The 20320-nt window shown below is 45.6% G+C and overlaps 2 protein-coding genes across 2 annotated transcripts in view; one reads left to right on the plus strand and one right to left on the minus strand.

The window, feature by feature from the left end:
- cacna1aa (calcium channel, voltage-dependent, P/Q type, alpha 1A subunit, a) overlaps positions 1-9773 on the plus strand; it is a gene marked incomplete at both ends in the record, with an annotated part of 79107 nt that extends 69334 nt beyond the window's left edge. Inside the window, 7 exons of the mRNA XM_084570812.1 lie at positions 329-444; positions 549-681; positions 2056-2169; positions 4713-4751; positions 6473-6689; positions 6789-7108; positions 8985-9773. Coding sequence (XP_084426938.1) covers positions 329-444; positions 549-681; positions 2056-2169; positions 4713-4751; positions 6473-6689; positions 6789-7108; positions 8985-9773 — 1728 coding nt within the window. The remainder of the gene's footprint in view (positions 1-328; positions 445-548; positions 682-2055; positions 2170-4712; positions 4752-6472; positions 6690-6788; positions 7109-8984) is intronic.
- A 6673-nt stretch (positions 9774-16446) lies between these two features.
- ier2a (immediate early response 2a) lies at positions 16447-17563 on the minus strand. The gene has a single exon (XM_084570094.1). The coding sequence runs from the start codon at positions 17485-17487 to the stop codon at positions 16906-16908; it is 582 nt and encodes a 193-aa protein (XP_084426220.1). The 5' UTR covers positions 17488-17563; the 3' UTR covers positions 16447-16905.
- Positions 17564-20320: the final 2757 nt, after the last annotated feature.

Below are 20320 nucleotides of genomic sequence, written 5' to 3' on the forward strand. Positions count from 1 at the left end.
TCCCCCTCCCCGCCGATCTGGATATAAATTATGTTTGTTAGTTTTGTTTTTATTACGTTTGGAAATGTATTTGATGATCATGGCCCAGAACGGTCACTGATCATTCTCTAAGATCCAGCTCCGGATCGAGTGGGTTAAACTTTAATGCACTCCTCCACCGTCTCTTTCTCCTGCTGGACATCAAGAATTCCCCCCTCCCCCGTTATCTCCGTTGTTTGCCTGGCCGCGTTTCCGCATCTGCTTTATTCCTGCTTTGCCCCTTTTCCCTGCATCTTCCCTGTCAGTCTGCCTGATAGCTGGCGACGGCCATGTTGTATATCTCACACAGAATCGAACGCCATTACTGTTTCAGCGCGTGGAGCCGCCTACCCCCGTCCAGGATGGGGGTCCGGGACTCAACAACGCCTTGCCTCCGCCCGTGACGGCCGACGCGGTCAACAGCCTGTGAGTTACGCGTTGTCGGGCGTGTGTCTTCTTTGCAGGAGGGGGTTTTATCGATCAGGGATGCGAGATGTATCCGTGTATGTTTGTGTGTGTGTGTGTCATAGGCCGGTGGAGGGGGGGATCCCGGAAAGCCATTCGTGGGTGACGGTCCGTGCTCAGGAGATGTCCCAGAAAGCCGGCAGCTGGACCCCCGAGGGACACCCTGAGGACGGATTGGGAAGCATGTCCAACTCACAGGTAGAAAGTTCACACACACCTCCAGGAGCGCACACACACACACACACGGATAAAACGCATCCTCGTCGTGCATACCAGTAAATATCCAAACCTTCAGTCCATTCAACATTTGTTTTTACTTTCATGTCATTGACAAACTCCCAAAGAACAGTTGAGGACAGTTAAACGGTGAAAAAAAAAGAAAAGAAAACTCTAATCTTTACACCGTTAAAGATTGCAGTTTCATTTCCATGTTCTGCTTATTCATGACCTCTGTGTGTTGCATAAACTAGGCGAAGGCTAAATTTCTAGACGCCGTCAGTTTCTGTTCCCCTTTATCAGAACCGAGGCCGAAGCAGAGAATACGGCAGCCTGCTGTTGACGAGGCCTTTGACTTGCTCCTTGTTTCCTGATTTTACACCACTGTGGTCGGCGTCGTTTCCCGACCCGTCTGCTGAATGAACTGAAGCCTCTAATCTAACGCCCTGATTATTACACTTAACAGTTCCTTGATTATCTTAAATCTCCGTACATCTGGCTCTGCCCTCGGAGCGGTTCGCCTTTCTGTCCTCATGCCGTTATTTGCCCTGTAGACCCACTTGGCTCAGCCAGCCCCTTAAAAAAACAAAGTTTAAACTCATTAGTTGAACTTAGCGGGAGGGAAAAGTGTCACGCCTCTGTTAGAATCGAAGGTCTAGTGGAGCAAGACGAAGCCAAGCCAAAAGCCCCAGCTGTCAGATTCGACTCCAAATCTCCAGGTATACTTCAGATAAAACAGAATCTTTTATATTGCATATTTGCGAGGTAAAATTTGCACGGCAAAATAATTTTTTCTTCTTTTAATAACTGCAGCGTGTGCAAGCTAACCTGTCATTTTCATATTGCATCATTAACCGCCTATAACGCCCCTGCACCCGGCTAACATTGTAATCTGACCAGCTGTGTTTTTTTGTTATTTTTTAAACGTGCGGGCTGCACATACGGATTTACCTCCAAATCCACTCCTGCTGTGACTTCCAAGCTCCTCCATCGGACATTAAACGAAACAAAAACCCACCGGCATTTGCTTGCAGCTCATTTGTGCGTACCAACGAAAAACAATGCTTCCTTTAGAGTGCGCTTGCAGTTTTTTCGTCTAGATTTCCCTCCAGCTCCCGTTCATTACACAGTCTAAAACCAAAAGAAAAACATTTGAAGAAAGAAGTCACTCACCACACACACACACACACTCACCAAATGATCCACAGGTCGCCTCCCTGAGACGCTCCGCTCTCTCTGCTTTCTTTGGCTAACAAACTTTTCCGCCTGTCCCCCTCCCCTCCTACCCCCCCTACTCCCTGTTAGTTTTCATGGCAGCCAGTCACACCATCTCCTGCTCTCCTGCTCTGTTTGCAGACGGTAGAGATGAGAGAGATGGGGCAGGATGGTTACTCGGATACTGAGCACTTTCCACCAATGGAAGGCCACGGCAGGGCCGCTTCCATGCCTCGCCTCCCAGGCGACAACCAAGTGAGCAGCATTCTCACCTTTCCGCTGTGTTTTCTGTCACGTCTGTCCCTCGTCATCTTTTGTTGGGAAGGTCATATTTGCAAAGGTCCGACTCGTTGCTTAGAGATTTTGTTGCTGCGGTTACTCAGATCTAGATTGGAACAAGTTTCTGCAGCCCAGTTAGGGCTACATTTAACACTGGGTGACAAAGAACAACCAAGTGATGTCCCATCGTGTCAATATTTCTGGGTGAAACATGAGAATGTTTTGCTGAAATGTTGAATTCAGAAGGACCACACCAAGGCAAAGTCAGACCTTCCCGTTCCTTTTATTTCCCTCCCGTTGTCTTCGTCCCTTTCCTCTCATCAGGACACCTGCATGACGGTTTTTTAATTACTGTGGTCTCGTCCTTCACCCCTCATCCATTTTTCTATTGTTTCATATTGCGGTGAGCGCTCTGGTTGTCATCCGCACACAGCACATTCACGGTGACACACGCACACGCGCCACATTATTTCCTCTTCTTTTGTCAGGATCCTGATTTATGACTCTTTTATGGTCTGTGTGGTTACTAAACTGTCTCTTTCTTCCTGTCAAGGGTTTTCCCTTTTGCTCAGCTCATTTTGAATTTTCGGGCCTCGTTTTGATTTATTTCATTTCTTTTTTTCTTTGGACTGGAACCAGAATGAGTGGTAAAGATAAAGTGTGTGTGGACAGGTGTGTGTATATGTGTGTGTTCTGCAGTGTCCCCGGGCTCTCGATGTTCTGTGCCCTGAAAGTCAAACTGTTCCTGTCACTCTGCTATGGAGCGCCATTTGGACAAATAATGTTTTTGAGATCTTGCGTTTAGATGACGTTCAGATGCACGTTATTTATTTTTATTTACACCACTAGATATTACATTTTAGCAGGTAACAGGTGCTGGACCAACAGACTGCACCATTGTTGTCTAATGAGGGGATTAAAAGGGAGATCTGAGGCAACGATCTTTGCCTCCGAATAGCTCATGGTGGAGCTCACCTTTATCATGATGATCACTATTTATCCATATCAAAGGTAATCTTTTCAAAAAATTGGCAGCTCATAATGGCGTGTCCAACCACTATCAAATGACTAATTGACAGTTTAGGTTTCTAGCTAAGGGCGACAGCGCAGTCCCTACATAGACCATAACGCCGTAGCCGACGTGCACCTCCCCAGAAATGAAACTACCCGCCGTGGTGCCTAGCGCGTTTCCGCTTTAGTATTTCCAACTGCTTCTCCATTTCCGCAATTTTCAAATTGATTGTTTTGGATCAGTAAAGATGAAACACATGGAGGAAAGGTTACCTCAGGAGGTTCGGAGATGCAAACATTTGTAAGACTCGAAATTTCGCCTAAAGTTTCAGTCACCATTGTTGAAAGTGAAGCAGGAAGTAGAAACAAGAGTTACCCGGACTAGCAAAAAAGGCTCAGCGCCAATTAGCGTTTGGGTGGCGTTTTATCTGGAGTGAGCCACACTGTTGAGAGCACAAGTATAAATGGCTTCCACCGGCGTAGGCTACGTACGTAGGTTACGGCATCTATGTGCCGCAGTACCTTAAAAGAGCCTTACGAAGTATGAGGAGCCACGTATAATGATGTATGCCTGGTCGTTAGCATGATATTCCAATTCCAGAATCATTAAAACAGCATTTGCATTTCATTATGAGGCGTGTTTAAGCCGGTACAAAGAAAATAAATACCTCTGCATCAACTGGGCAGCCCTACAAGCAATCAGAGCCTTTTTGTTCACGGTTAAGAACTGATTACAGTCCGGCAAAGATCTGCTAGGCAAAATCAAAGCGTTTGGGGTTTATGCAATGATGGACGCATGAGTAGCGACGTAACCACGCACGTGGAGTTAAATTTGTTTATAACAAAAAGTCTGATTGGTTGTAGGGCTATCCACCTGTGGCAGAGGTATCTTTTTCCTTTTTTCTCCCTCGGCATCAGAGTTGCATTCAAAAGTCGCCCAAACGCAAGATCTCAAAGGCTTTATTCGTGCTAACGGCGTTCCACGGTCTGATGCTATCTGAAGTGGCGACTGTATGTGTGTGCGTAGGTGCGCATTTCCATCTGTGTGTGTTTGTGTTTTGCTAACTGTTGCCGTTGTGACCGTGGTGCCGTTGACTGAGCACTTTTCATGGTGATCTTGTCTATATAACACTGTTGTGGCGCCAACCACCCTCCCCCAGTGTCTGTGGTAAGTGTTTCTCTTCCACCTTCACTGCTGCTTTGGTGTCTAATCAGACCTTCTTTCTCTGTCCCTCCTTCCCTCTCTCTCTCTCTCTCTCTCTTTCTCTCTCTCTCTCTGTGGCATCTCTTTTTGGGTTGAACGTCCAACTAACACTCTTTGATTTTTCCTTCCGTACCCCCCTTCTCTAATTCATCGTGCACATCACCGTCCCCGTCCTCTTTACTCCTCTCCCTCTTCCTCGCCCCCCTCTCCCCCCTTTCCCGGTTTTGTGTGTTTGCTTCATGTGTGCCCATACCTTTGGTGTTACCTGTGGCTCTGTGTGTGTGTCTTCTCTGTGCTCATACAGCAGCGGAGGAAAGGGAAGCAACGTGGCAGTACCCTCAGTGTATGTACCCTGTCTTCTCTGTCTTCTCTCTCCCTCCCTTCCTCCTCCCTTTTCAGTCTCTCAAACAGCCTTTTCTCCTCATTTGTCGTGTCACTATGTTATGTTGCGTCTTCATCAACTTTAGGGCAAGGGTTTCTTCTTTTCTTTTTTTGGCATGAAATCATATGCCAGCCCCGTTTCCAAACTGATCCCGGTATCTTTAACTTTGGAACTGGGCTGAACGGCTTGTCCCACCGTCATCGTAGCACTAGTCTCAGGGGCCTTCTCTTGTCTCTCTTTGCTCAGCTGCTGCTGCTGCTGCTGCTTTGTCTTTTTGTCCTCATGCCTGTGTTAACGACAACGGTCCTCCATCTGTGTCCATCTCCTCTTGCCTTACCTGCATGGAGTAAATTAGCCAACCTGTTCTGGAGTGTGCGTGAAGGGCGTGTTCGATCGTGCAAGAGAAGATCTGTATGTGCGTATGTGAAGGGGTATGCTCTTGGGATTCTCAGTGCTACTTCTATGAGGCCAGATAATCTGCTCTGTCATGCTCCAACGCATCCTCTGCCATTTGTCTAATTTACAATCTGGCTCTGCCGCAGAAACGATTTAGCACTGAAGTAACCTGATGAGGTTTTCACGATGCCCAGGTCACCGGCTTGTGGCACCATAGGCTCTTGTCCTGCTGTCCGCGCCTTTAGAGCACGAAGGCCTCAACGCCGCAGAAGAATATTCTGATACCGTCAGAGGACTCAGGACAACCCCTATGTACTGTACATGCATGTCTGTTGGAAAGCACGTTGAGACTGAGCAGAAATAGAAGAGTTTTGCGCAGCGTTATGGGCGGTGAAGAGTGTTGCAAGTTGTACTGACCCCTTTTCCCCCTCTGATTTTACTTTTACAAAGCAAGTTACCGAAGCATGGAAGGCATGGCCGTTTGCCATCATCTCCTTTCTTGTATTTCCTTTTCTTCTTTTTATTTATTTTTTTACTTATATAGCGTTTATTCCTCTATATATCAGGGGTCGGCAATTAAAAGTAGTTTGAGTCCTTCACCAGTTTCTCTTCAGTCGTTCGCTGGAGGAACAGAGCGGATTTACAGGAGTTTCATCTGGAAACAAAAGCGGAGTGGCCTTGCAGTAATCATGCTCAGGCCTAAAATAACCAGACTCGACAGAGCTGGAGGGATGTGACGCTATCGCCCATTAAGCCAGTCTACAATGAAAGTCGGGGTCTAAAAATAAGAGACACGTCTCTCTGAGAACTGTAACTCACAAGCTCGGAGAGAACAGGAGTTTTAAAGTATGAATATGAGCTAAATCTTACTGCGTTATCGTTAATTAACGCAATTGAATTGAAGTAGATTAAGTTAAAATATGGTTTTGCTTGTTTTTCTTTTAACATCAGAGGGCTTTTTTGTCGACCCCTGCCCTGTAAATCGAATATAGTGTCTATAATTTGGAAGTAGCATGATTGCAACATCACTACTAACGTGGTAGCATATTATTTGAGTTGTGGGATGAAGGAAGATGGGTAGAAGGGGGGGATGCATTGAAACGGACCCCACATGCACATATATACACACACATTATCTCTTAACCCATCGCTCACAGCAAACATCAACTTAACAGTTAAAGAAAACATCTCTCCCTGCATTCCTCTCTCTCTCTTTCTCTCTCTCTCTGCCCCCCCCTCTCTCCCTCCATCGTTCGGTGGTTTCTTTCTCTTTCCCCCCATCGCAGACCATCAACGACAGCAGTCCCATGAAGCGCTCTGCCTCGTCGCTGGGCCACAGCAGGTCTGGGCGTGGCCACCGGGACAAAGGAGGGGCCGACGATTACAACATGGAGCGCACGATACCCGAAGAGGGCAGGACCTCCAGGCACGGGCACCGACGAAAAGACAGGGGCCACCGGGCGTCCGAGAGGTCCCTCTGTCGCTACAACGAGGTCGACACAGGTGGGGAAATTTTTTTTTAAAAAAAAACGTTTGATAGATGCTGTGATTGCATTTACAGAACCACTTCAAATGTCATTTTGTTTCAAATACACGCCTCAGGCCTGGGCACAGACCTGAGCACGACCACCCAGTCGGGCGACCTCACGTCTAAAGACAAGGACCGCGACAGAGATCGCGGCCGGTCCAAAGACCGCAAGCACCACCACCATCACCACCACCACCATGGCTCTATAGACAAGGAGCACTATGTAGCAGAGCGAGGTGGCGAGTACGGACACAGGCACTCCCGCGACCGAGAGCACGACCGAGAGCACGACCGGGAGCACGACCGGGAGCACGACCGGGAGAGGGACAGAGAGAGGGACCGGCGCTGGTCGCGATCACCCAGCGAGGGTCGCGAGTGCTTGACGCACAGACAGGTGGGCTTCTGGGTAATTGTGGTTGGGAGCAACACACCTTCCGCTGCCTTCTAATACAAGAAACATTAAAAACAGTGTTATACTGTAATCAAAGGCCTCTAACTTGATAGTAGTTAAGTGGTGTGATATTAAGCAGTGGTGTAATTCAGCATTAAACACACTGCATGTGATTAAGTGTCTCTCAGTAATGTAAAATATAATATAAGTAAAGCAGTAAAGCTGCAGTAACGCTGTGGAAAGCAAGCAGAATCTGAAGTGCTGTCTTAGTAAATACGTTTACCCTGCAGAGGGCAGTATTACGCCATGTAGTGTTAAAACTGTGAAAAATCCCAAAAGAAGCAGAAAATAAAGAGCAGAAAATGCTTCAAAGCCCTGGCAGCTGACTTTCTCAACAAGAACTAAGTGGATGTGAACCTAGTACAGAGCATAGATGTTGATTAGATCCATAGTGTATCCAAAAAAGCTGAAAACAAGGGCAACTAGTCTTGTAGAGTTTCCTGAAGATGTTTCGCCCAAGTGTCCAAGCGGCTTTAGGTTAAGTAAAAAATATTCACATACTTTTTTCTAACGAAATTGACACAAACAACGTTAGCTAGCCTAATACGATTTGCTCAACCCCCTTAGACCTCCGTGTTGAAACCCCCAACTTTGCAGCAGAAATCATGAATCCATTCGTGACGATTACATGGGGAAGAATTTTCCGAAAACTCACTTGTTTCAATTCATCAAAGCTTCCAGTTGTGCTTTATTAATAACAGATAATTACCTCTCTGACCGTTTTTTTTTTAATTAGCCATGAATTAGTTGGTATCAGGCACTGCCAAGATGGCAACAGCCGAAGACGCCACGCTGAGCTTCAAAGCTGTTTTTTTCAGAAATCCTAATGGCAATGAAATTCAATCAGCACTGTTATCCATAGTCACGACAATTATTCCAAACTTTTCTCGTCTTTGCAATATCCCGAGAAAAAGCACAACCCCTACCCTCTACTGCTGCTCTCAAATTAGAGGCCAAGATGTGTTTCTGTTCAAAATGGCGAAGATAGCATGTCTCCCTTACATTTGTATATGCATTTATGGTCTACAATAACACAAGCATATGCATTATTGTGGGTATAATAATGCAAATACAAGTTCTCTTATATCACTGACAACTCAACAAATATGCATAATAATGTATATTTGAGCCCCTGTCTTAAATGTTTTTAGATCGCCAATGTTTTGTCATGTTCCCTGCACTATGACGTACTTACATTCAACATTTTAGATCTAAATGAACATTTTTAATACATTTGTGTCGTATACGTTCAGTTTTTCCTACAAATACCAACCTACAAATACCACACAGGAAGGCTGAACATCTTCAAAGAGATCTTCCTGTCGTAAAAAATACTTTAAAACTTGACATGTTGCATACACATGTCACTTAAAATATTTTTTAATGTGCCATTAGTTGCCATATGTACCTTGGACTACATTTGTTGGTCTTGAAATCAACCTTTTTACCCTTCTTTTCTCCTGTCGTCTTTTGTTTTCTTTCCTCTGCTTGACATGTCGCTTCTCAATGTATGGCGCTGTTTGGAATCTCATCTTTTTTATCCACATCCTCCGCTCTGCTCCCCTTTTGATGCATTTCATCTCTGGCTTTCTCTCCTCCACTCACATTACAACTGGTGCTTTTACTTAATGTTGCTGGGGCTCTTGTTCTTGTCTTGTCTCGCCCTTTCTCTCTTTTTGTCTCTGGTTCTTGCATTCTTTCTTTCCCTCTCCATTTGTCCTCTCTCTCTCTACCATCCTCTCTCTACTTTACTCGACGTGTTTTGTCTTTGAATTTGTGGTTCGTTCTTTTTATTTGCTTTATTTCACTTTTTGTGTAGGGCAGTAGTTCGGTCAGTGGAAGTCCCGTCCCCTCAACCTCGGGGACCAGTACGCCACGCCGAGGTCGCCGGCAGTTGCCTCAGACCCCGGCAACCCCGCGGCCCCACGTTACTTACTCCCCTGTAGTCCGTAAGGCCATGCCCACACCTTCTGGGGGCCCACAGGGCAGACCCCCAGCCCCAGCGCCTCGCCGCTTTTCTCCAGAACCTCCCCAAGGCCAGGGTCCTCCCCCTGCTGGCCTTCCGTTGGCCCACCGCCAGGGTCATCATCCCCCGCCTCGCTGGGGAGACACAGGTGGAGGTGGTGGCTCCATGGAAGGGGACGGCTGCTTCTACAACCAGGACTACCAGGACTTTGAGCCCCACCACGAACCACCGGCTTACGAGCCAGGCCCCATGCAGGGTGGAAACCCTCACCCACACGCCATGGCCAACCACCCACTGCCACCTCCCACACAACCGCAGCCACACAACCCCCATCCCCATCCTCCGCCACAGCCACACCCTGCAAACAACCCCCATCCGCAGCCCAGTCGCACCTCACCCAGGACTGTGCACCACGCGCCTCCTCCTACCACCGCCCTGACCGGGCCAGTGCAGGGCCAGGTGCAGGCCGCTGCCCAGCGGCGCCTTCCCAACGGCTACCGATCCTCATCGCCTTCCACACACATCCATGGACCCCCGCATACGGGACCTCACAAGGTCCCCCCTCCAGCTGGGCATCCAAGGGGTCCTCGCAAGGGCCTGCATGAACCCTACAGTGAGACGGAGGACGACGATTGGTGCTAGCCTCTGGGGTAGGGGAGGGGGCGTAAGGAGGACAAATAATTGTTAATCGGACCGAAAGAAGACGGGAAGCTCTGAGCCGGAGCACTGACTGCCAAAGGAAACCACGACTTGTCTTTCTCGTCTGTTCAATTTTTTCCTCTCCTCCACTGCTTCGTAGGGATGGTGGGCTAGATGAAGGGATGGGTGTCCGAGTGAAGGGATGAGGCAAAAATGCTGCAGCAGAATCTGGAGAAACGAGTAGTCTAAGAGGAGGTAACAAACCACCTCCACATTGTGCTGCTGGCATTGTTGCTGATCATCTCTTGATTCCGACCGAGGCCAATCTCAAAAATTCTAGTTTTTTGTAAGGATGCAGGCAGCAGGAGCGATGGACACTAGTCTCTTGTGTCTTAAATTATGCCTCTGGCAATGAGTTATAGCCACTTACAAGATGTCAAAGAGTTGCGACTCGACAAAAGACACTTTAAAGTCAGAGACAAAAGAGCGACCACTTTTTCTTTCGTTTTTTATTTATTTTTTGCCTCATACAGCTAACTTCTGTTTAAGTTAGCCGCAAAACGAATCAAATCCAACCCTCCCAGCCACAAGTTGAATATTGATGAGTTTTATCATCTGTGTTTTTAAATAAGAATAAAACTGACGAAGAGCCGTCCGCCTGTATGAGGCGAGAAGGCCAAGTGGGTGGGAGAGTTGGGGAGAGAGTTGCAAGGGGGGGGCGTTGACTAGTCCCGCCCGTAAAAATCTAGAGGACAGGATGGTTGTGTTGGGGGATGCTTTGCTTACCCCCACCCCGTCGCCGGAGTACACACCCCTTCCCTGAAACAATTCAATCGACCTCAAGCTACGGCCCGACGAAAGAAGAGAAGCTTAAATGTGGAAACGGGTTTCAGAAACAAACAGAAAAAAAAAACAAATGAACTGTTTTCTGCAGTATTTCTTCTTCTATTCCTGCAGCTTCTTCTTCTTCTTCTTCTTCTTCTTCTTCTTCTCCTCCTCCTCCTTCTTCTTCTTCTTCCTTCTTCTCTTCTTCAAAACATTGAGGCTTGAATCTTCTGTTGCACCCCACACGGCTTCGTTTTCTAGACTTGCGGAGTTGTACACCCTACGGAATCCTGCATGAATGATACAAAAAGAATACTAATAATAGCAACAATGAGAATCTTGTCTGTCTGTCTGCGCGGGGGGGACACTTTGTTCAGTCCTCACCGCCGTGGTCTGTTCGGGGTTTCTCTCTTTTAGTTGCTTTCTGTTTCTCTTTCTCTCTCTCTCCTCTGAATGACATTCCTCTCTCTGTATACCTTTATTTAAACTATAGGGAGATCGGATGGTTACATCTGTACACCTGGAGGGAACAAAACTATAACTTTTTCCTTGCTTGTCTACTGTCTGTTTTGTGCCAAATGCCTGCCACCGATACAGCTGGAATTGCACTTTTATTTTTTTCTAACTGAGGTCATAAGGCTAAAATGATGTAATGGGAAGCAGGGTATTTAAAAAAATAATAATAATAAATAAATGGCGAATAAGTCTGACAAATCATCTCAAAGTCTTCCAGGGTTTGGGGTTAAAACAGAGGCATCGGAGAGAAAGAGACCAGTGGAAAGGAGAGAAACTCTTCATCTTTGTTTCTTTGTTACTGACTAAACCGATGACATAACTACTTGTACTGATCATGATGATCGTGAGAATGGGACCGATTCAGTGTTTTGTTAAATATGTTTTTATTTTGAGCTCAGATGGATCATTTTTCCAACCCTGGGGCGGAGGACCAACCTGAATCAGAGACCAATGCAGTCAGTAAATCAGTGTTCTCATCACCCACGGAGGTGAACTGACCCGAGAACCCAATTGTAGGTTTTAACAACGCGGACGTACGAGTCCACTCTCCTGCAGATGCAAAAGCAGACTCCCACCACCACTTGTGACCTTCGGGTGGCGCCAAATAACAAACGGCGCCCCCCTGGTTTTTAATACATTCCCTTTCCTCTACTTTCCTGCCGGTGCACCACTAGTACAATCATCCCCATTCTCTCACTCGTAGCCTAACTCACCTGTGTGTCCCGCGTTTAAACGACTGCACTGCATTGCGGCGCAGCTCAGGTGGGGTTGGAGAAAAGACGTCTGGGCCTCGTCGTGGTCCACCTTTGTTCCGCGTCACTCCTGTGTAACTTTTTATTTCTGTCACGAACGCACACCACTGTCAGCCCCAGCATTATTGCTATTATTTATTTTTTTAATTAATCTAATCGACCTGCATTTTACCTGGAGGCCTATCACATGTTGACCAGAGAATGCTTTGAAAAAAAAAAAAATAGACATTTTAAAAAAGAAAAAATATACAACTGCCTATTAGTGTCTTTCCAGCCTCAGTGGAATGTCACAGACAAGTATTTTTCACATCACTACACTCTAAATCAGAAAGCACACTAGGTATGTAGCTCCTGGTTGTGGCGTGTGGGAGTGGGTTTCTGTTGTGCGAGTGTGTGCGCACGGGTGAGTGTGTTCCTGACGACTTCCGGCGTTTTGCTTTCTATTCTTTGTCTCTGAAATCTTGATATGTTTCAATCACGTCACTGTACCGACCTTCGACCGTGTTTGTGCGTGCATATATGTGTGTGTGCGTGCGTGCGTGTGTGCGTGTGACGTCAGTAACCCCCACCTCCCTCCTCCCCCGAACGACAAATGCAAAGGCCCAAAACGTTCACCACCTTCCATCTTTGTGTATATGCTGCAGTAAAATCCACTAACACGCTGATTAACCACACAAAGTCTTCAAAAAGCAATGTAAAGTCGCTACTGGGAGAAAAAAGAAATATTTAAAAAAAAAAAGTTTTTTTTTTTTAAGTACAAAAGATTAAAAAAAAAAAAAGAAAAAAATATCTAGTTCCAGAAATGCATGTGCTATGTGCATGCCACACCGTGGGTTAAAAGTCATCTTCAGGACATAAAAAGAAAAAGCAGATTAATTAATTCAGAGGAATAATAATTAAAAAAAAAAAGATATATAGATAGATAGATGTTTTTAAAAAGCAATGTTTCCTTTTTTCCTTCTATTTTTGAGAACAAAAAAGGTTAAAAAAATACAAAAAAAAAAATCTAAAGAGTAAAAACACAAAAAAGGCTTTGAGAGTTCAAAGTCTTGGTTGTTTTCTTCTGTTACATGGAGTTGAGGCACAACACGACCATGTTCAGGACACCACAAAAAAAAAAAAAAAGAAGAAAGAACTGTTTTTAATTAAAAAAAAAAAAGATAATAATATATATACAAAGAAAAGAAAGTACAGTTCAGAAGATGACGATTGTCTTACTTTGTGTGGGAGTCAGGAGGTGCAGGAGCTAGCCAAATCTGATGATGTACTCATTCTAACTGGCTGTTGGACCTTTGAACTCTCACTCACTCCCTCCCTATTTTCTCTCTCTCTCTCTCTCTCTCTCTCTCTCTCTAACTCTGTCTCTCTCTCACACTCTTACCTGTCGCACTCTCAACCAGTTTCACCGCTATTTCTACCAGTGCATTTTGTAATTCCAAACTGAATTCTTCCTAAAGAATAAAATCCAGAGAGAATGCACACTGCCTGGCCTCGTTTCTTCTTCTCCTTCTTTTTTTTTTTATCTCTCTGTGTGTGTCTTCAGTCAGCGGAAAAACAAAAAAACGCCACAGATTACATTAAAGCTGCACTTGTACGTTTTTGGCCACTAGGGGGCAGTTGAACAGACTTTAAACACTGGTTTGGCCTTCTATCAGCTCCTTGGGGAAAACTAATGGCTACATCTGTCTTTCTGTTGTTTTGTTGCTTTAAACACTCCCTTTTTTTTATAAGAAATTTGAAAATGTGTGAAGATATGATGTTCAAATATTAAAGGAAAGGGGCGGGACAGTGGCGAGGTGGTTAGCACTGATGCCTCACCACAAGAAGGTCGATCCATGGGCCGACAGGGCCTTTCTGTGTGGAGTTTTCATTTTCTCCCTGTGTCTCCCAATGACAGCTGGGATAGGCTTGTTCTCTTTGGCACCGTATTTTTGAACGTCACTCCCCAGAGTGTCGCCAAACGGTGTCGCCCCGGTTCATGTGGTCTTGAATACTAAATTGGTTTGCAACGGTGAAATTTCATGTGAAAACCCAAAGTCTAAAACAATAGCTCTGCAACAGCAAAACACGCTCCCCGTATTGCCTGCGGCGTCCGTGATGTTTTCACACTCTGAATGAAAAGCACATGATCGCACCAAGTGACTTCTCTGGAAACGGCACCGTCTGAAGAGTATGTCAGTAACAATACAATAGATATCAGGGTTTCTGCAGGTTTGAGCAAGTGAAGTTTAAGACTTTTTAAGACCTTTTTAAGACCACTATGGGTTAAATTTAAGACCTACTCAAAGTATGAAAAATAAGGAAACAACTTTCCTTTTTCATTCATCATTCACAAATCTTAAAACAGCCTCAACTGTCTGAAAGCTTACACCCTCTAGATGTGATTTAACATGCACTGAGACATGTCCCAACTTCCTCCATCCTGTGTGCCATGCATAGTTTTGTTATGTATTTCATAACAGCTGTGATTTTAGGCCATCAGAGTTTTCTAACAGTTATGCTAATAGCTATATTTCATAATGAACTACATGGAACACATGGAACTAACTGTGAATGCCACCAACACATTGAACAAATGCGAATGAAGCGGTAAATGGACGTAAGGATTTCAGACTTGACTAAATGTAATTTAAGACCTACAATGCAAAATAAGCTAGTATTTAAGACTTTTTAAGGCCTTAAAGTGGGATTATCAAATTTTAGACTTTTTAAGACTTTTTAAGACTGTGCAGAAATGCTGGATATGCTAATTGGCCGAAGTAATCTTGATTTGAATATCTGGCAGAGGAAAACACTCTATACAGCTTCAAACGCAGGTGAGTTTAGGACGGTGTCTGTGGAGTAAACTCTGCGTAACCTCTCTGGCAGGAAGATATCTGATAGTTGACGAAACACGTGACATTAACTCTGATTTTCACATTAAGTAGTGCTTACTCAGCAGGGCGTGCTGTGTGTAAAAGGGGATTTCTCATTCATTCATTCAGAAAAAAACACTAAAACCACCTGTGAAAGAAAAAGCGCCGCAAGTGACGTCTGTTCATCAGCAATGAGAGCCTTTAAAATATTCTGTCCTTGTCGCTGTTAACTGAATATGTAAACTACAGACCGGATATAAGCTTTCAGGGCTCAAGTTCTAATCTGAGCGTTGTGAAATATGTACATATGCATCATTTCCCGTAATCATTTCAACCATATGTACACTAGCAGGTAGCAGTGCAGTACAAAGTGAAATAAGGCAACGTTGGTATCGGAAGATATTAAATGTGGATCAACTGCTTCCGCCGAAATCAAGACGTCTGAGTAGATGTTGTGAACAAGGGAGAATTTCCTGTGCTTGTCCGGCCATTGAGACACATTGGGAACATAAAGAGGATCTGTAACCTTCATTACGTTGATCGGAAACACGTCTGAACAGATTGGAGGCCTTTTAGAACAGAACTGACCTTGTAATCCTAGAGGTACACTTGCTTTTGCACTTCACTGATATGTAATATTGGCTCATTTCCCCAAATGAACAATTTTTGGCTACTTTCACCATTTATGTGAAAATCCACTATTTTGAGCCATTTTTTTTTAATGCAGAAATTCCGAGGGATGCAAATAATTCTAAGCGGCCCTGTTTATCGGAATCCACATGTATGCGTCAGCGTGAACGGTCACGCCGTGTGTCAGAGAGCGCGGGCGGCGCTCGGATCGGAACGGCCGTGTTCTGACATGAGAAGGTGAATGAGTGTGCGTATGTTATGTGCATGACGTGTCTGTTTTCACAGGCATGTCCAGACGGTTCCGGCCGCTCCTCCCTTCCACCCTCCCCCCCTCCCTCCCTCCCTCCCCCCCTCCCCTGCAGGCATGTGGAGGCAGACAAGGCGCTCTGGTTTCGGCTGAACAGTTGGGGCCTCACGGGGGCACACACAGACACCCCCACCCCCCTCGCATTCCTTCTTCTGTTTTCTTGGGTTAACCCCCTTCCCCCAACGCAAACACAGCCACTGGTGAATCCCTGTTGCACAACGCATGTTGCCTGACTTCCAGGACACATAACCTACTTTTAAAATAAGCTTATTTTGAAATACACCAATTGTGCCTTGAGTCCAATATAAAAGACAAATACCAGAGTTGTGTGAGAGATACTGACAGAGACGATGACTCAGTCGTATTCATGTTTACATGGGTGAACCATATATTGAATCGTGTGCAAAGAAATGACTTGAATTCCAGCTAACTGTGAACCAGAGACCGCAGCAATATACTTTTGTGCACAGCAACAGGACGCCAATTGTTCCCAGTGTTTGGCCAGTCAATGGCTTTACGGCCTCACCCCCGCCCCCTCCTCGTCCTTTGGACACAATCTCCTGAATTGTCCACGCTTTTGTTCTGCAAATCAGCGTGGGGGGATGTGACACCGTGGGGGGAAGGAAGCAAACTTCTTCACACCCAGGCCGGTTTCCTGTCAAACACAAACCCCGCACTTTCACACCAGAAATTCTTGCCTCGACTTCGTTTTAGGATTCTAGCCTCGTTTATATCCTCTATTGTAGAAAAGATAGTTTGTGTGTTGAATAAAAGACAAACACCAGTTTGGATTTAAGTACAAAAAAACGTTTAATAAATACTGAGGTAGTTGCAGTCATTGAATGTTTTACACTGGAACACATATCCCATTTTTCACTCAGCATGTAGGCAGCATCAACATTGTGTTACATTTGCAGTGTAGAGCAACAACATTGAATAGACTTGAATGTGTGAATGTTCATAAAGGCCGCCCCAAGGCTCCTTCTCTGCCTTTAGTTCCGCCTCTGGCCAGCTGAAGCCGCAACTAGGCCAAAAGTCACTGGGACTTTTACGCACCAACCGCGCCGCTTCCGTGATTCCTGGGACATGCCCAGACCTGTTCAGAGTCACATGTGGGACTTTTTGGGAGGGTGGGGGGGACACTTTCCCCAGCGTTCATCCAAACCCCTGTCCTTGGAATAAGCGTACCGGGGGCTCGTTCAGGCTCCCGGGGCCGTGTGGAAAACTTTCGCCCTCAACGAGCGCCGGCTTCAACACGCTGCAATGACTCTCTGGAGGGGGATGGGGGCAGGGGACTGTCCCAAGTCACTGCTGCACATCGCATAGTCCATCAAAACGGAGTTGACAATAATCTGTTGAGGGCCGTTTCCCTGTTCGAGTTTTGCTTTCTTACAGGGCAGAAAGTCCGGCTCGGCGGCCGCCTTGCCGCGCCTTTTCCTCGTGTGCTGTGCCGGGCCAGTCGGGCACACGTTCTCCTTGTCTTGTGAGCTGGTGATCGCCACGCGACGCGGCTCCGTGGACGAACCCACGGACCCGTCTCTAGTAGTGGACGTCCGAGCTTGAGGGGCGGGACCAGAAGCGGGGCTCTGGGGCTCGACCCGAGCGCCGGCGGGGTCCGCGGTCACCTCAGCCGCCGAGTGTCCTTGCGCGCATTCCGACGCGACGATTTCTTCCGTGGCCTGAGCCGCGTGGTACATGTCTCGGGCGGATTTCATCACCAGAGTCAAGAGGAGGCTCCGGTGGAGACGGAGACCCCCTCTCTGGGTGCGGGAGCTGTACAGTTTCCCCAAAGCGACCACCATGATCCTCTTGGCCTCGGCGCTGACCTCCATGTCACAGCTTGTTTTGAAACTAGTCCAGGACAAATAATCACTTGGTGAATTCCAGTCTCTCCCCCTGTGACTTCACGCACAGACACGCGCAGAGCGAATGCGGGACAGCTACTTATCACCTCGCTGACGTCACGCACACAGCGTCATATGTTAGAGCCCCGCCCCCCCCGTGGCCCCACACTCCAGCAGGCGCACGACAGCGGGTTAGGCAACTGTGGCACAAATATTCAGGTCAAAAAATAAAAATACTGCACTACGAAGAAAAGCCCTGCAGGGGAAAATCTAATTAAGTTAAGATGAAGATGTGAGAGCTGCAAATGTGTTTAGTATTAAAGTAATTAAAGGTTAATAGCAGCTGGAGCTAGTTCAAGATGCTTTATACAGTTTTATATACAGCAGTTAAACTATCATCATCCCACAAAACCTTGCTTATACAAAAGTCATATCTCGAGTTAATCTTTGCACTTATGGAACCAAACTCCATTTCATGCACGGAGCACCAGTCCTCCAATCTCTGATTTCTTCTCTCTTGCTATCCATGCATTCATCCCTCTCTCCATCTCGTGGCTTTTCCAGACTCTGGGTTCTGTGAAGCATCTCAGGGCAATTTGTGTTGTCACTGACACCATGTAAACTGGACTGAATTCAAGATTCAAGGTGTTTATTGCCATATGCACGACAAATATAACAGTTTAGACCATACTTACTTTGCAAGTCTCCCTTACAGTAAATAAATAGAAGGAATATAAAACGGCTAATATAAAAAGAAGAATGTATATTTATAAAAAGGTGCAAGAGAAATCTGTTAAATTAAACTCAGAAAAAAATAAATAAAACCTGAGTTTAAAAAGTGATCTGTGCCTTGAGCTGCAGATTATGAACTGCTCAGGAGGAAATGAATTGGACTGAATCATTGCGTAATCACCCATGCTATATGCAAAGACAACAAAGTTGAATCTAATCTAATCTAATAAATTAGAGAATCTAATTTACTTTTTTTTACCCCCTCTTTACTCGAGAGATATTGAATCATTTCTGCATTTATTGAAATGAAACCACATGCGAGGCTGAGATCTGAAATGTGACACAGACGACACACTGCCGTTTGTAAGAAGCCAAAGAGGTCGTATGCAGCTGGTTTCATCTCTGTGTAGTGTAAACGTGTTAAGCTGTCCACTATCCGCTAACCTTCACGATGACACGACGTAGTGCAGGACTCTTGTGTTAGAAAGCATTTGTTTTCACTAGTGAGTGTACGTAGTGTAAGTATGAAGTAGAATAAACTGCCTCAAATATGTGTCAAGTGCAGGACTACTGTAATTTAGAGCCAAACACTATAACACTTTACAAACTATTATTCATCTTTGCTTGCTATGAAGTCATTTCTCTCAGAAAGTAGCAGGAGCTACATAAACAGGTCACTTCATGCAGGCAGCTCTGGACTTCGGACTCTTCTATCTCCCAGTAGTTTTCCAAAGCTAACGCCCACGTCTGTGCACAGGCTTTGGTCCCATCGCATTGTGACTCAGGTTTTAATGGCACATAATGTTTGGTTGCTACTTCAGTGGCTTTAATAGTGATTGGACATTTAAAGCCCAGTGAGATTGAGGGTTGCTGTACATTATTAAGCCATTTACCATGCATAAGTAATGGGCCTCAGATATGACTGAACGGGAAAACCGTTTGTAGCAGTTCAGGTGAGGAAACCTGCCAACATCTTAGGACTAAAGCAGTTCTGGGCTGAGGAAAGGGCTAAAATTTCTCCAAGCGGCTGTAGACAACAGATCTGCAGTTACCAGAAAAATTTAGTTTTGGCTATTGCTGCACAAGGGCCAAAAACAATGTGACTAACAGTGTGAAAACCGTTAGAAGCAGGTTGGTAGAGCACTAATAAATGGAACTCTATGTCAATTAAACAGGAGTTAAACCGGATTTAAACTTTCAGATTTGAATACTTTGTTGTGCTATTGCATGTAAGCCTGCCGTGTTGCGATAATAAAGAAGTAAACTTTTTTCCTGTGAGCCTTTCTGCTCGGCGAGGGGAGGCAAGTTTAGCCGGCAAGCTGAAAACCTGACTTTCTCACAGACTGTGAAAATACATCTGAAAATTCACAGCGTTTAAATGTGAGTCCCAAACGCACGCATTTCAAACCCGACTACAGTATCTGATGAGCAAAAGCCTGAGCACAAAGATAAGTGGAAGCTATTTTTAGCCTGCCTTGCACCTGGGATGAATTCCACGCCTCTGCTTATTTGGAACAGACAAGAAAGGCGGCCTATTAGCTGTCTCCGAGCTTCTCTTCCATTCTCACCCATCCCCCCAGCGAGCTGCTTCCTTTTGCAGGAAAAAAGAAAACGAGAGGAGGGGGGGAGGTGGAGGAGGTTAACAGACAGATGCCCATATAAAGCACATCCTGCGCTTGTGGCCTGTGTAGAGGAAAACCCATGACGCGAGTGGGAGCCCTGGTTTCCTGCAGCCATTTAAAGTAACAGTGGTGAGGTTTGCGTCAGGGCTCTCTGCTTCCCTGAGACCATATTTGGGCATAAGAATCCATTCCTTCAGGTGGCAAGGTGACCAGAAAAGGCTCAATGTTGTATTAAAACATGTATGACACGGTACATTAAATAGTTAAACAGAACATCAAAATGAGAACAGAATCAGTTAACTTCAGTTTAAATGCCCACGCATGCTCACTCATACAAGGAATTTGTCTCAGTATTTGGTGCAAGAAACATAAACTGAGTCTGGACTCAAACTGAAAAAAGGAACTTTACAGATGTGTGCATGGTTCGTGCATTGACAAAGTGCCTTAATGTAACGCATAGACCCAGG

Source organism: Chelon labrosus (genome assembly GCF_963514085.1).
Source record: "Chelon labrosus genome assembly, chromosome: 21".
Taxonomy (NCBI): domain Eukaryota; kingdom Metazoa; phylum Chordata; class Actinopteri; order Mugiliformes; family Mugilidae; genus Chelon; species Chelon labrosus.

Coding starts and splice junctions, on each gene's coding strand:
- ier2a (XM_084570094.1), bottom strand. CDS start 17,487: ATGGAGGTCAGCGCCGAGGCCAAGAGGATCATGGTGGTCGCTTTGGGG.